Source organism: Rhipicephalus microplus, chromosome 6 (assembly GCF_043290135.1).
Source record: "Rhipicephalus microplus isolate Deutch F79 chromosome 6, USDA_Rmic, whole genome shotgun sequence".
In the NCBI taxonomy this organism is placed as follows: Eukaryota; Metazoa; Arthropoda; class Arachnida; order Ixodida; family Ixodidae; genus Rhipicephalus; species Rhipicephalus microplus.
The window spans coordinates 156592643-156606195 of NC_134705.1; the positions used below are offsets into that span (position 1 = coordinate 156592643).

The window sequence follows — 13553 nt, forward strand, 5'->3', positions numbered from 1 at the left end:
AGATACAAGACAAACCAAATGCAGTACGAAATGAAATGTTTAAAAATAAAAAATGCAAGAGTCAAAAGCGTGCCCACGTGAGCCGAAACCTTTTAAGCATACAGCTTATCTTGGCGTGTCCATTTCTCATGAGAGGTTGACGCCGGCACATGTTTTGCTTGCATGTCCATTGCAACTCCCGACTGGAACCTGCCGAAGGTGAATGCGCAGCCTTATTCTTGCGTACCTCTCTGTGAGCAGTCGGTATATACTGTCCTCGTGCTCCGCGCATACACACTAGCTGCGGCGGTGCACCTTGTTTAGGTATGCGGTGAGTGAACGAAGCGGCGACTTCATCGTGACTACTTTGTCCGTGCACCAAGAGTTTATGGCAGCAAAATGCTCCTCATAGTCTATCAAGGCTTTCATAACTCCCTTGCTGGGGTAGATGAGGTTGCCTTCATCTGAAACGTACTCTTTCAGTGCTGTCAGCGAAGCATGCTCATCGTTGGCAGTTCCAAGGAGAGCATCTTTGCATTTTGCGCACTTCACAGATGTCAAAATTTCCTTCAAAATAAATCTTCCTAGGTAAAAGAGAATACTGCATTCTGTGGACGACAATCCTTCGATGAACAAAATCTCTGAATCATCGATTTCTTGAGCTTCCTTCTCGACGCAGGCTTCCTTCCCCTGGGATAGCAGGTCCACCAGGTACTCCCTGTCATCAAGCTCGTAGCTGGTCGTCCTCGGTGTATGCAAAAATTGGCTTACGCTCACCAGTCTCAGAGCGCACTTGAGATTGTAGGCATTGGGAACCGGCTTCATAAGCCGCACCACAGAAAAGAGGTTCTCTAAGCAGTCCTGCAGGAGCCTGCTCGTAAGAAAAAACTCATAGCCTTCGTCTCCTAAAAGAACGTCTTGGAGGCGAAGTACAACTGTAGTTGATATGAGTACACCTGCTTGCGACGGTTTCCAATGGGATGTGGCACCCATTTTCATAGTTCTGATGGTTTCTATTGCTGTGTGTAATGTATCTAGGGCTTCGGAGTACTTAGCCCTACTTCTCCGACTCAGGGCCAGTGTTGGATGCCGCGAAGACATCAGTGCATACCATTTTGAAATCAGCTCCATGAACCAAGCTGTTGTTTCTGCTTCCTGTTTAAGAACTCCTTCCTTTATAAGGAATCTGATAGCTGGGGGAGCTTCCCGAAAAAGTTGTACAGCGACACCAACCTTCATTTTGGTGAAGTGGCCTGCGCTGGTGTGCATTTCGGATAAGTTTGGGGCTACCTTCAGTTCTCTTTTAGAATCTTCTTCGAGCACAGCCTGAACATATTCCAAGTTGACTTGTGAAGAAGGCAGGCCATATTTGGCAACTGTGGCCTCACTCAACGTGAAAACTTCTGAGCTCAAGAGCTGGCCTCTGAGGTTCTTCAAGACGTGAGCCGGATCAGCAATGAAAAAAAGTTCCTTCCCGTCCATGCACGGATGAGGTATGGAGCACACCGTGGAAGAATCTCTGTGACTGGAAAAGGCAAATTCCCTCCACATTGCGCGGTTTGCCGAGCCCATGTCACATGTGATTGCGTGAACTCTCAGATATATTTGACTGCACAGCTGTACTAGTTCCAACACATAGTTTTTCAGCAAGCCGCCATCGATGTTTCTTCCGGTAAATTCATATGCAATCACCTGCTTCCATCGCTGGTTAAGTCCGCCCAACATAAATACCAGAGCATGAACCGCAGGCTCTTCAGGCTTCGGAGGAAGAGTTATTCCTCCGAGAAGTGCGTCTTCAGCCCGATCTAGCTCAAACCCCGGCACTATCTCCATTTCATCCAAAAAAAGGACGCAGTCCTTTTCTACATCCTCCATGGTCTCGGCTTTGCATTTCATAACGTCTATCACTTCGTGAAGAACGCCTGGGAGAAACTTCAAATTTTGAATCCTCCGTGCGAGCGTTCTTTTGGATGGGAGAGGATATCCCATTTTTCTCAAAGTTTCATATCCGGTTGTTCCACAAGCAAACTTAATTTGAAGGCCTTGCTTGACAGTGTGCGGAGACCAAGAGTTCCCCAAGCTGCTGCTCCTTGAGAGAGCGCGTACTTGATCGTCGTTGAGAAATTTCATATTTTGCGAAATATTTGTTGCCTCAGTCTCGAGTTTTTGCACTTTTTTCTTGAGACCATTAATGGTGTTCTTGGCTGTGTCATGATGTTGCTGAAGTTCAGAGTACTTTCTTGTAAGGTCAGCAAGCTTCTTCTTCAGTTCTGCTGATTCTGCAGTAGAATTTGATGTCTCACCAGCCGCTGCATTAACTTCTCTTGAATCTGCATCACTAGTGTTCGCTGACAGTTCAACAACGGCGTCGTCAACTTCCATGGTGTCGTGCCCATAACACGATGTTCCTTGCCGTGTAGATTCAGGAACGGCGTGGTTTTGTGGGGTCTCTAGGGTAGTTTTAACTGCAGCTGGATATTGACGCAGACCAGGAGGAGATTTGTTGGTCTCGTTGCTGGAGGGTGCAGGCACAGTTCTTTCTTTTGGTGGCTTTCGTTCCTTAGGCAGTGCTGCAAGCAGAAATGTATGTATTCATGAACATATTCAAGCAATGCCAGTTCATGTCTAGCTTGTTAATTTTACAAATGTAACACATGCAGCAGATACCGGCTTAGTTATTGACGTGAGGAAGACACTTGTCCTTCCCCCGCCCTTTCCACAAGGGATAGGGGAAGGTCTTAAAATACCATAATTAAATTGTGCTCAAAATTTCTCCCCACAATAAATGGCTCTAATTCAAATTGGAGCTTCATATGCCAGAGCTACACGTGTGCACCGTTGTGGAGGGCTCAACTGACATTCGCTCCCTATGCAGTTTATTGATTATTTGATTGTAGGGCTTAACACGCCAACGCAACGCAGGTAATGAGGCGCACTGTAGTGGGGGCTCGTGCATCGTGGATCTCGTATACATAATGGTTTCCGTTTTCCCCCTTTGTAAATAACATAGCCACTGCACCTGACATCCTAGCAGTACACGACCGTGTGCTAAGTAGCGGAAAACTGTTGTGCAGTGGGTCATGCCTGTAAACACTGAAATCCAGACGTATATACAGTCATGACCAAAAAATGCAAACAAGAAATATAAACCACAACACTCAAGTGTCGCAATTTTTTTTACATGCAAGTCAAAGTGATGCAACGTAATCACAAAAACAAAGTTGGGAAATGTAGCTTTCCAAACGCACTAATAGCGTGCCATTATTTGACCGTCTAATATTAGCAGTATTTTTCGATTTTGCGTGGTCTGGTTCACATTTTTGTGTTCGCATTTCCTAGCTTTGTCCGTGACTGCATTTCCAGAATTTATGCACTAATGTGGACGCAGCATATGAGGACCTATTTGGTGTTAGCTTCGTAGAAATCCCAGGTACATAGAGTACTTGCAACTGGTGCTGCTTTATGTAATGCAAGAAAAAAGTTCAATCTTACGTTTGAATGTGAACAAAGTTGGGACGGCATTTGGTTTCAACTTCTTCCAGCCATCCGCACGATGTTGCTCATAGTTGTTCTCTTCAAAGTGAGCCTGCAAATAAAACCAGAATTGGAAATTAACACACTGGCAGAAGAAAAACGAATGTCTGTCACTGTCAATAAACAAGATTTCATGTATGCATTCAGTATGATTCGCAGCAGGAACTAGCAGCAACTTTGAAGCACAAAAAGAAGGAAACTAATTGAGCTCACGCGCGCTTTCACGTAAGCCACTTCAGTGAGCGCGATCATAGACCCAGCCTGTTGTTATAATAACCCTTTCAATTTTCGCACTGAAAATCTGTAAGGATTCCTGAATTCATGTGAATAAAATATTAGTCTATTGTGCCGACAAAGGACCAGGTCTGATTTTATAGCGAGCGTTACAGATTTCGTTCTATCGAAAGCTTTGTACCCAAGCCTCCAAGTTCCCAATGCAATCGAATTTATTTGTCAGGTAAAAATGACAACACTCCGTAACAGCGCTTGTTTTGTTCGTCACTGAAGTGTTCCTGATTCCCAAGTATACATACGACGATACACACAAGACGGGCAGAAGTCCGGCCTCGTAATATTACGAGTTTTTCGCAGGAACAGCATGTTTATGTTCTAACGGCTTGATTTCACAAGAGGCGTTCAAATTTCGACCGATCAGTGCCAACGCGTGCACGAATAAACATGGGCAGGCCTCGTAAGCGTTGTGAAATCCCCCTACCACGCACCCGAGCCTATGTTAATTCCCTGCGAGGCCATATGCGCGCATTTCACGTCCAATTTCCTCTTATGTGAATTACGTGAACTCTACGTGCCGTACTCTTGAAGTTCGGCAGCAGTCAGGCGCCGTCAGATTTCCGTACTCGCTCGCCGGCACGCGGCCTGAACTCACTCCCCGTTTTCTGCCCTTGCATATAATTTTCTCCCTCCTCCACTTTCTAAATTCTCATCTGTTTAACTACACCTCCTGCGTCCCCATCTCTTGCCTACTTTTCGTTCAGCTCAACTCCGCCAGCACCCGGTCGACGCGTACGCTGTCGGGGCGAGTTGGCGAGCGAGTACGGCAATTTCACGAAGTCTGTCTTCGGGCTGCGAGGCGGACGGTCACGACAGCGGCAGCCGGTCTCGCGAGCAAAATAGCTGCGAAGCGCAGTGCACGAAATTAACAGCCTCGGGTAGGGGGTGGGAAGGATTTCACAACGCTGCTGCCAAGGCAACACTTTCCCGTGCAAGGGCACTGAAACTAGTCGCAATTCCTATGAATGTAGTAGCACACTCGAGGCCCTTGAACCAGCATGAAATGTTATCGACACGGGGGCTTCCGAAGCCCCCGTACTTGATGCATTTTCTTAAAGCGTGATCTTTTAACACGAGCACGCCGCACAGTACCCTGCACGACGTTTGGCTGTCCTGCGTTTACATTGCGCACCTAAATAAAAAACAACGGCGCCCTAAATAATGCTGACCAGTCAGAATACGACGCACTAAAAAAAAATGTTTACTTACGCTGCATACGTGCGACGTATTAGTCGGTTGCCACTTGTCTCGTTTGATTTTAACGGTCCAAAGAAGCCTTCTTTTTGGGTCTCTTAGAAACCGGTACAACTTCCATCCGTTTCTCGAGTAATTCGAGCACTGCGGCACGCAGCAGCCGGGCATGGTGATGCGGAGATGGGTGCATAAAACTGTAAGGGAATGAACACTGCCCAACAACACCTCACACGCCAAGCACGAACTACCGGCCGGAGGCGCCAAAATGGCGGTCGCGCTGGCGCCGAAGCCGAGGCGGCGGCATCTGCCCTTGCAAAAGCTGACACCACTCTAAGCGGGGGCGCGCGCATCGAGGCACTCTAGGTGCAACTAGAGTTACTGTATATGCTCCCTGCAGGAGCAGAGTTGCGCATAAGTCCGCCATTATGTTCAACGGCTGTGCAGTGAAGCCACTCGTCGCACGCGCAGGAGAAAAATAAGGCGTGATGTTCCGGCGTGGGGGCGTGCCGCAGACGTATTCGCACGCGTTGAACAAGATTGCACTGTTGCAGTGAGGCGGTATATTGCTATAGGTTACGAAAATGCTGGACACTCATGTGCTTAGATTTAGGTACACGTTAAGAACACCAGATTGTCGAAAATTTAGAAGCCCTCCACTATACGGTATCTCTCACTATGATGTGGTGGTCTTGGGACGGTAAACTCAACAATCATTTGAATAAGGGGAAAACGTTTGAAAACGTAACTCATTAGAAATAACGCCGTTGCACGGTTTTTACACCAATCGTACGACGCACGATGTTTCTGAAATAACAATTTTGAGATTGCTCGGTTCATTTGATCCCCGCTAGACGGCACCACCTATCCAGTCTTGCAAGGGCGTACACATTTGCGGCTTTGATGTTCTGGCCACTGTGGGTTTGGTAATTTGATTGAAACAATGTAATCGCTATTGGCGCTCGCCCTTTTGCTTATTTTCGGATATCGCGAGTTCCTACGAACGAAGGTAAATTTGCGAGACAGCGTTGCAAACGTAAAGCATATCCGGCTGCAAGTTTACGCTACCTAAAAGTTTAACATTCTCTAAAGCCCCGAACATGCACATATTCCATCTGGTCACGGTAACGTAAAGTAGTATAAGCTAAGAGCTCCTAAAGGTGGTCACGAGGAGACTGAAGTCGGCGTGGGCCGAGAACGCGCGGGCACCGTGCCACTGTGCACGTAAAGTTGGCTTCACTGTGCGATTGTGAACAGTTGACGCCACTTTGCACCAAGCGCACGCCGAATAGCGGCGTGAACGGCGAAGGGAAAGGTGGGCGCAACCCTGCTACCTAAAGGTAGCACATGCAGTAACTCTAAGTGCAACGAAGCGAGCGAGCACTCCTTTACATACGAGTCCAAAGCTGTGGCGAAGAGACAAACGGGAGAGGTAAACAGAGCGAAAGCAGCGTTCAGCCACCTCCTTTCCCTCTTCGCACTCACTCTGGGAAAGCGCCATCCGCAACTGTTCTCCCCTTCTCCTCGCGTAAGCGCAGAGCGATTGCTGATGGTGCTTTCTCGGAGTGAGCGCGTGGAGAGGGAAGAGTGGCGCATGCACACTGGGGAAGTGGGTGGTTGAGGAGGTTTCCCTCTTCGCGTGAGAGCAGAGAGAGAGGGAGAGTTGGAACATGTGCAGTGTGGGTGGTCACGCCGCACACCAGGTTTAGCTGCGCTGTAAGCTACGTCGCATCTAAAAACGTTTGACAGTGGTGTCACGAGTCGCCTACAATAGCTGAGCTGTCGGTTCCGCGTTCTGAGCGTCCAACCTAAGCACGCACGTCATTGGCTGCGTGTTGAGTTGTGAGAGACGTGGTCCAGTGCGTCACAGCCATGGCGCCGAGTACGTGCGCGTCAGTTTCTACCAAGAACTTTTCCATGCGTAGGCCACGAACAACTTTAAAACAACGCCGACTGTGGGAACGTGAGAGAGCTGGCCATCGCTGAGTAGATGGGGCAGTCCCTATATTATCGGGGCACACACACACTCACACACAAAAAACCGACCCCGTAGACCGAGTGCCGGCAGCAACTGCGTACCGACGATCCGTCCGCCTTCCATGCTGCACTAAATCGCGATCGCAGAGGGCCTAGATGTACTCGTTCGCCTCCGCTTCGAGGCACTCTAGTAAAAAAAATGGCAGCATATCCACGGAGTGAATGATAGAGAGTGGGGCGAAGAATTCGTCCGTCCATTCGTTCTTGATTCCGTCCGTTCATGCGTCCATCAGCCCGTCCGTGCGTGCGTCTGTTCGTGCGTCCGTCCCTGCGTTCGTCCATGCAGCCGCCCCTGCATCCGTTCATGCGTTCATCCTTGCATCTGTCTATGTGTCCGTTCGTCCATCTATTCAACACTCTAAGTACCACCATCTCGCATCTTTTCATCATATATTCCCCATAGAGAAGCACCGCCATCCAGCGGACATTCCAAAGACTAAACGAGAGGTGGCACACGCACACTTTCTTACGGCTTGCGCTTCGGGTTCACTTCCCAACTTCAACCACCTCGAGTTCATGGTATATACTAGTTCACTGTATTCATGGCACTGCGACCGAACGCTCGCTAAACCTTTCTAAAGCTAAGGAGGTTACACCCAGTGAGTATAACGTAGCAACCCTTTCTTGTCAGATAGTGCTCAATGTACATGCCAATGGCTGCTAATGGTGATCACAGCCTGCGCGTTAACTAAAAGCCGAATGCTCCTGTCTCTCATTCCCCATTAGCAGCCATTGACATGTACATTGAGCACTATTTTTTATTGTTCAACAACGCACAGAAGAATTCTCTCACCGGCACCACCTTGGAGGTCAAAATGTTATACTTGTTACATACTGCGGGGGACGAACGGGTGCCGCTATAAGGAGCTTTGCCCCTAAAAAGAAATGGCAGTGGCGATGGTGAGCGTGCCCAGCTAACGACGCCGCCTAGTTAGCTTGCGATGTCAAACGTTTGCAACAACGCCGCGCCGAACAGGCACAACAACATCCACACGGTGATAGCGAGAGCGCGTTCACTAAGACGAACAACCGCCTTCGGCGGCAAGTTTCTCGCGCTGCGACGTCTATGACCGCTTGTGGTTCTAGAACAACCATTGTGAATAACGCGATGCGAAATGAATTTAACCTCTCATCACACTTCTACGTGACCATGCGAGGCGCAGCGTGCGGTGTGTGAGATAAACAGTGTGGGGAACCCAAGCGAAACGTGTGTCTGAACCCCATTAGGAAGCAGGAAGATATAACCGATAATTGTGAAAGGCTTCAAGGGAGCGTCGGGTTTAACCCACTGCTAAACAACGGGGAGGGGGGGGGGGGTAGAAAAAGGGGTGAACGATTTAGAGTACCAGGTACTCTACTATGGGAAAGCACAAGCCATCCCTAGCTATGGGAGAGCTTAAAGCCATCCCCACAACGGTGTAAGTGTTTAAGCTTTCGCTGGTTAAGCATTTGCAGGGAGCGCTTGGGCGATGATGTTAGAGGCGAGGCTCCTAAAGCCGTAGGTTTGTCCTACTGTGACCAGTTAATGACAGCAACCTCCCAACACAACCATATGAATGTGAGACACGCCGTATGTGAAGGGCTTCTGGAAATTAAGACCACCTGCGGTTCTTTAACCTGGACCTAAATTTAAGCATACGAGACTGAAGCATTTTTTCTCTAATATGCTAATTTCGGTACAAACCAACTTATGCAAACAATTGTTAAAACATTGATAAGTAGGTGGATAGATAGATAGATAGATAGATAGATAGATAGATAGATAGATAGATAGATAGATAGATAGATAGATAGATAGATAGATAGATAGATAGATAGATAGATAGATAGATAGATAGATAGATAGATAGATAGATAGATAGATAGATAGATATGAATGGTCAAAATGTAATTGCTTGGGAAAGAAATTCTTTGCGTGTAACAACTATATTCTATATTCATACATTTACTCAACCTCACAGTTACCACCAGTTACAATGCTTTCCTTGACATCAGGCATGGGCGTCATGCGCATAGAACATTGCTCTGTCGGTTATGTGGACCACGGAAACGAGAACCTCGGTCCCTCAAGCATTCGCTTACATATATAAGGATGTTTAAAAAGGATGAGATCACTACTGCCTGGTAAAGACAGCTCCAAAGTGAAAGCCATCTTCCATGGCTTTTTTAGAGCACTTCATATTACGCGAATGCCAACTTTCGTCTTATTTTTATTCACGGGAACACCAGATTGGCGAAATGCACTCGGGGCTTGCACGCTGACCTGATTTTTTCTACGCCTGACTGCCCGACGTTGACATATTTAGTGTTAAGCTTTTGTCCTTAATAGATACAAACGCTAAGTATATATACACAGCTCAAAAAATACTCACGGTGAAAGTTTAACAGCCTGCGTTCCCTAATGTTCAAGAAAGGAACAATTATTATGAAAAGGTGATTTTTTTTTTTTACTTTCTCGCTATGAATAAATTTTACGAAGGATGCGTCAGGCGTGCCGTTTGCAAATATTAGACACTTTTAGGTGGGTGAACGTAACAAGCCCACGTACGTAACGCTGCCGCGGGAGAGAACTGCGCATGTGCAGTACGTCGCGTATCGATTCCGGAGATGCGTGCGTACGCCCGTAAAAGACGCTGCGTACGTAATGCAATGCTTACTACGTTACGTTCTCGAGAGACCTCGAAATAAATCAGGTTAGTGTATGATGGCTGAAGTGACGTTCGACATGGACTGTAGCAGTGGGTTCGATGCAAGGCATGTTTACTTCGAAATGAAAGGGGATGTTTTCATGCCAGGCAAGGTATACAATCCAGCGGTGCGTTCCGGCACCCTGTTGATTGCGAAGAAATTGCCTAGCGTCTCACAAAAACCGCATCCGATATATATAGGTTGTGTGCGGGAACGCTTGTTTTTCTGCTAGGCCTTTCGGTGAATGAACCCGTAAATAAAATGACAGCACGATACGTACTTTTTTATTTACTGTGCAACATTACACGCCTTGAACGTTATGCGAGCTTTTACTCGCTCAATATATGCATCGTAAGGTCATGAATACCTGGACTGCGATCACTAGCTACAGAGTACGCTAAGCCTGATCCCCAGCAGCACTGTATAGAACGCTGAAGTCGATCCAATGCCGTTCAATCAAGTGCCGTTTTTACATTGCGAACTTAAATTAAAAAAAACCGAGAAGTTGAGGGTGCGCATTATGTGCACCCAGGAATGATGCTAAAATTCCACACAGCGAATGCCACGGCCTGACTTCTACGCTGGTGGCTCTTACGCTAGCAGTCAGAATGTTGTTCGTGCAGATCACAGCGGCCACGTTATTACTAAAACCTAGCTTCCTTAATTCTAACGTTGGTGGCGCTGATAAGCATTCAGAACCCTTAAATCTCGCATACGGCTTATCTAACCGAACGAAACGCATAAAAGTACGTCAAACTAGTACTGTGGTCACACGCTTCACTTGCAGCGTACGCAACGTAACTTTCACAGCGTACGCAACTTATCCGTACGTCCAAATTAATGTGTCTATATGTTTAGAGGCTGCTTTTGATGTAAGTGGTCAATTCGTGCTAATTATCGTGATAACAACTGCGGTGACAGTATTTTAATAATAATATTATAGTATCATATCAATAATAATAATAATAATAATAATAATAATAATAATAATAATAATAATAATAATAATAATAATAATGGAGATTTTAGGTTTTCAAACGGCGTTCTTCTTATGGGTAGCGCAATAGTCAAGGGCTTCAGAAATTGAGACCATCTGGCATATCTTTAATGTGAATATGCATCGTGTAGTGAACGTGCCTGTAAGATTTCGAATGTACTGGAATGCGAGTGCCTCGGCCGGAGTCTAACCCATTTCCTTTGGGTCAGTCGCCAAACAACTGTGCCCATTGAACCACCTCGCCGCACGCGTCTATGTAGCGCTAGTTATCGCAAGGTCAATACCGTTTGATCTAAGCTTGGCGTCTTCATTAAATGGCCCGCATACGTTTCAATTGCGCCCGGAATGTGCTGCGAACTCGCGAAGGAAAGGCATCTGGTAGACTGCGTCTTACATACTTCGATAAACAGCCGACCTGGCTTGATGTGGAAGCAGTATCGCGCGTTGCCACAGCGAAAAGTGGTATTCACACCCGGCGGCGGTGCTAATTAAGTTGAATGCCCCAGTCACAGAGTTTTCCAAACTGAAAAGCCACTACAACAGCCAGAAAACTGTTTCTTATACAGTGTATATATTGTAAACAGAGCCCGGCAAGAAGCCTTGGCCTGCCCCGTCGCAGTGGTCTTGTGGCTATGGTACTTGGCTGCTGACCCGCAGGTCGCAGGATCGAATTTCGGCAACGGCGGCTTGGTTTTGGATGGAGGCGAAAATGCTGTAGGCCAGTGTGCTAAGATTTGGGTGCACGTGAAAGAACCACAGGGAGTTTAAATTTTTGGAGCCCTTCACTAAGGCGTCTTTCAAAGTCATATGGTGGTTTCGGGACATTACACCCCACATATCAATCAAAACGACAAGCTTCAGCCTGTTTCACCTAGAAAGAAACAGTAGGAAAGATAAAACCCTTGGAGTATCCCACTATCGAGAGGTTGGCCTTCACTCACTCACTCACTCACTCACTCACTCGCTCAATCAATCAATCAATCAATCAATCAATCACGGGGAAGCCGTGTTATGCGGGCCATGCATGATGGGAAAACGTCACCTCTCAATTTTGTTGCCTTGTCGCTTTGCATCTGAATGCTGAGGCAGTTTTAACCTCAAATGGGGTTTCGTTTTGCAACCTATGTTTGTAAATTGTAACCTCGCTGCGTAAACAAACAGAATATTATTGCCAATTTCGTGCATTATTTTCAATGCACTGAATAATTTTTCCTCGCCTGTTAAGCTCACTGCCTGATTAGCAATTTGGCCCCCGCTATGTCACGTCGGTTTTGCGTGAGCTTTTTCCCACCTTCGAATTATGGGTATGATTACAATATATGCTTCTCGTGATCAGGCAATTCGCTTACTGCTTTTGTGCTGTGGAGCAGTGCGGTTAGAAAATAAGCCGTCATAATGGCCTAACATACTTCGAAACAACCTCCCGCATAGAACGAAGAAGTGAATACCTAAACAAAGGTTGCCCCCAACCTTTTCCTATTGGGGCCCCTGCAGTATAACAATTAAGCCCCGGAGCTTAAGGCACTCTAACGGGAGCGAATCCATCGTCGTATGTGCAACAGTATTGTCTTGTTACGTTATTTTTGCTTCTATCCTGGTAATTTTTTACAATCGGCCCTTTTTAGAAAGAAATAATTCAACCAAGAAGGTGAAAAACACGCCTAAATAGCAGTCAAAGCTTATTTCTTGAGCATTTACTTTCATATCAATAAATAATTTTAAAGACTTTTCTAAATTGTCGCAAAACAAAGGAACTCCTATGATTATTAGGCTGTTCACAGATGAAGCTGAATATGATGCCCAGTGGCAAGATTGAAACGCATGTGACTTTTCGATGCTTCAAAGAAACCAATACCATACAGCTCATACAACACGTTAAGAACTTCAGATTGAAGAGATGAAACCTTACCGAGACAACGCTTGTTTACGTCGTTATCAGAGAGAAGCGTTCCTTCTTCATCGTGGAAGCGACAGAAGCTCAACTTTAGTATTCGGTATTGTGAGCCACGAATACACTGAGAACCGATTACTTAACACCATGACTTCACGCAAAACTTGATTTACCATCTCAATTTCAGTTTACGCAATATGACTTTGGAAAACAGCCGCACTTCGTCAAATTTTTACCGTGTTGCACCGGCTTACTTCTGTTTCATCATGGCTCTCAAATTAGACGCACGAAAGCAAACACTATTGTTGATACAACGACCCAGAATTAGATGAGTGGCACGTTAGCATTTAGCTGCTCACTCGGTGCCCTGAAAGTTGGGGAAAGGCCTTTCAGCGAGGAAGCACACAAGTGTCATTATGTTCGACCCATTCGTTTACTGTAGCTTTGCCGTGCTTCTCATGGAATCGCAACTTTCCACATCTTAGTAGTACGCCACATCGCTGAATAAAAGGAACGGAGTTTCACTGCACGGTAACAACACTGATTAGGTGTACTTGTCGTTTAACTAGATGTCACCTCGTTAGCAAATTTAGTTACCTTCTTTCTCCATTCTCAAGAGCGAATATAGCCGAGTCATACAGGCTTCAAGCAGTCGCATATGTTTTAGCCAGGTTGTTTAATAGCGATATCGCAAAAATATTTCTCCGTCACACTCCGAGTGTTTATTTAATGATCTATTTGAACAATATTGAAACTCTCTTCATTTGGAGAGAAACAAAATTTCGCCACCTGATGATGGGAATGTAGCTTAGAGCTTATCGACTCGCTCTTACCCTACCCCTCTCCCTCCAAAAACAAAGAGACTGGACATGATTAACAACAGCGGGCGTCTTACCCAGGTGTCTTTAACATGGAAATGTTTTATACTAGAGTCCGCACGTTCTT

The 13553-nt window shown here is 46.3% G+C and overlaps 1 protein-coding gene across 1 annotated transcript; it reads right to left on the reverse strand.

Annotated features, from left to right (window-relative positions):
* Positions 1-276: 276 nt before the first annotated feature.
* Positions 277-5361, reverse strand: LOC142765142 (uncharacterized). Its single transcript, XM_075865714.1, has 3 exons — positions 5014-5361; positions 3472-3565; positions 277-2549 (listed from the first exon to the last, which is right to left on the reverse strand). Exons 1-3 carry the CDS (start codon positions 5164-5166, stop codon positions 277-279), a joined length of 2520 nt encoding a protein of 839 aa, XP_075721829.1. The 5' UTR covers positions 5167-5361.
* Positions 5362-13553: the final 8192 nt, after the last annotated feature.

Bases quoted from the DNA above. Each gene is read 5' to 3' on its own strand.
- LOC142765142 (XM_075865714.1), bottom strand. From the start codon at position 5,166: ATGCCCGGCTGCTGCGTGCCGCAGTGCTCGAATTACTCGAGAAACGGA. The intron at 3,566-5,013 runs GTAAGTAAACAT...TTTTATTTGCAG, and splicing joins ATACGTCGCACGTATGCAGC to GCTCACTTTGAAGAGAACAA. The intron at 2,550-3,471 runs GTAAGATTGAAC...TTCTGCTTGCAG, and splicing joins AACTTTGTTCACATTCAAAC to CACTGCCTAAGGAACGAAAG.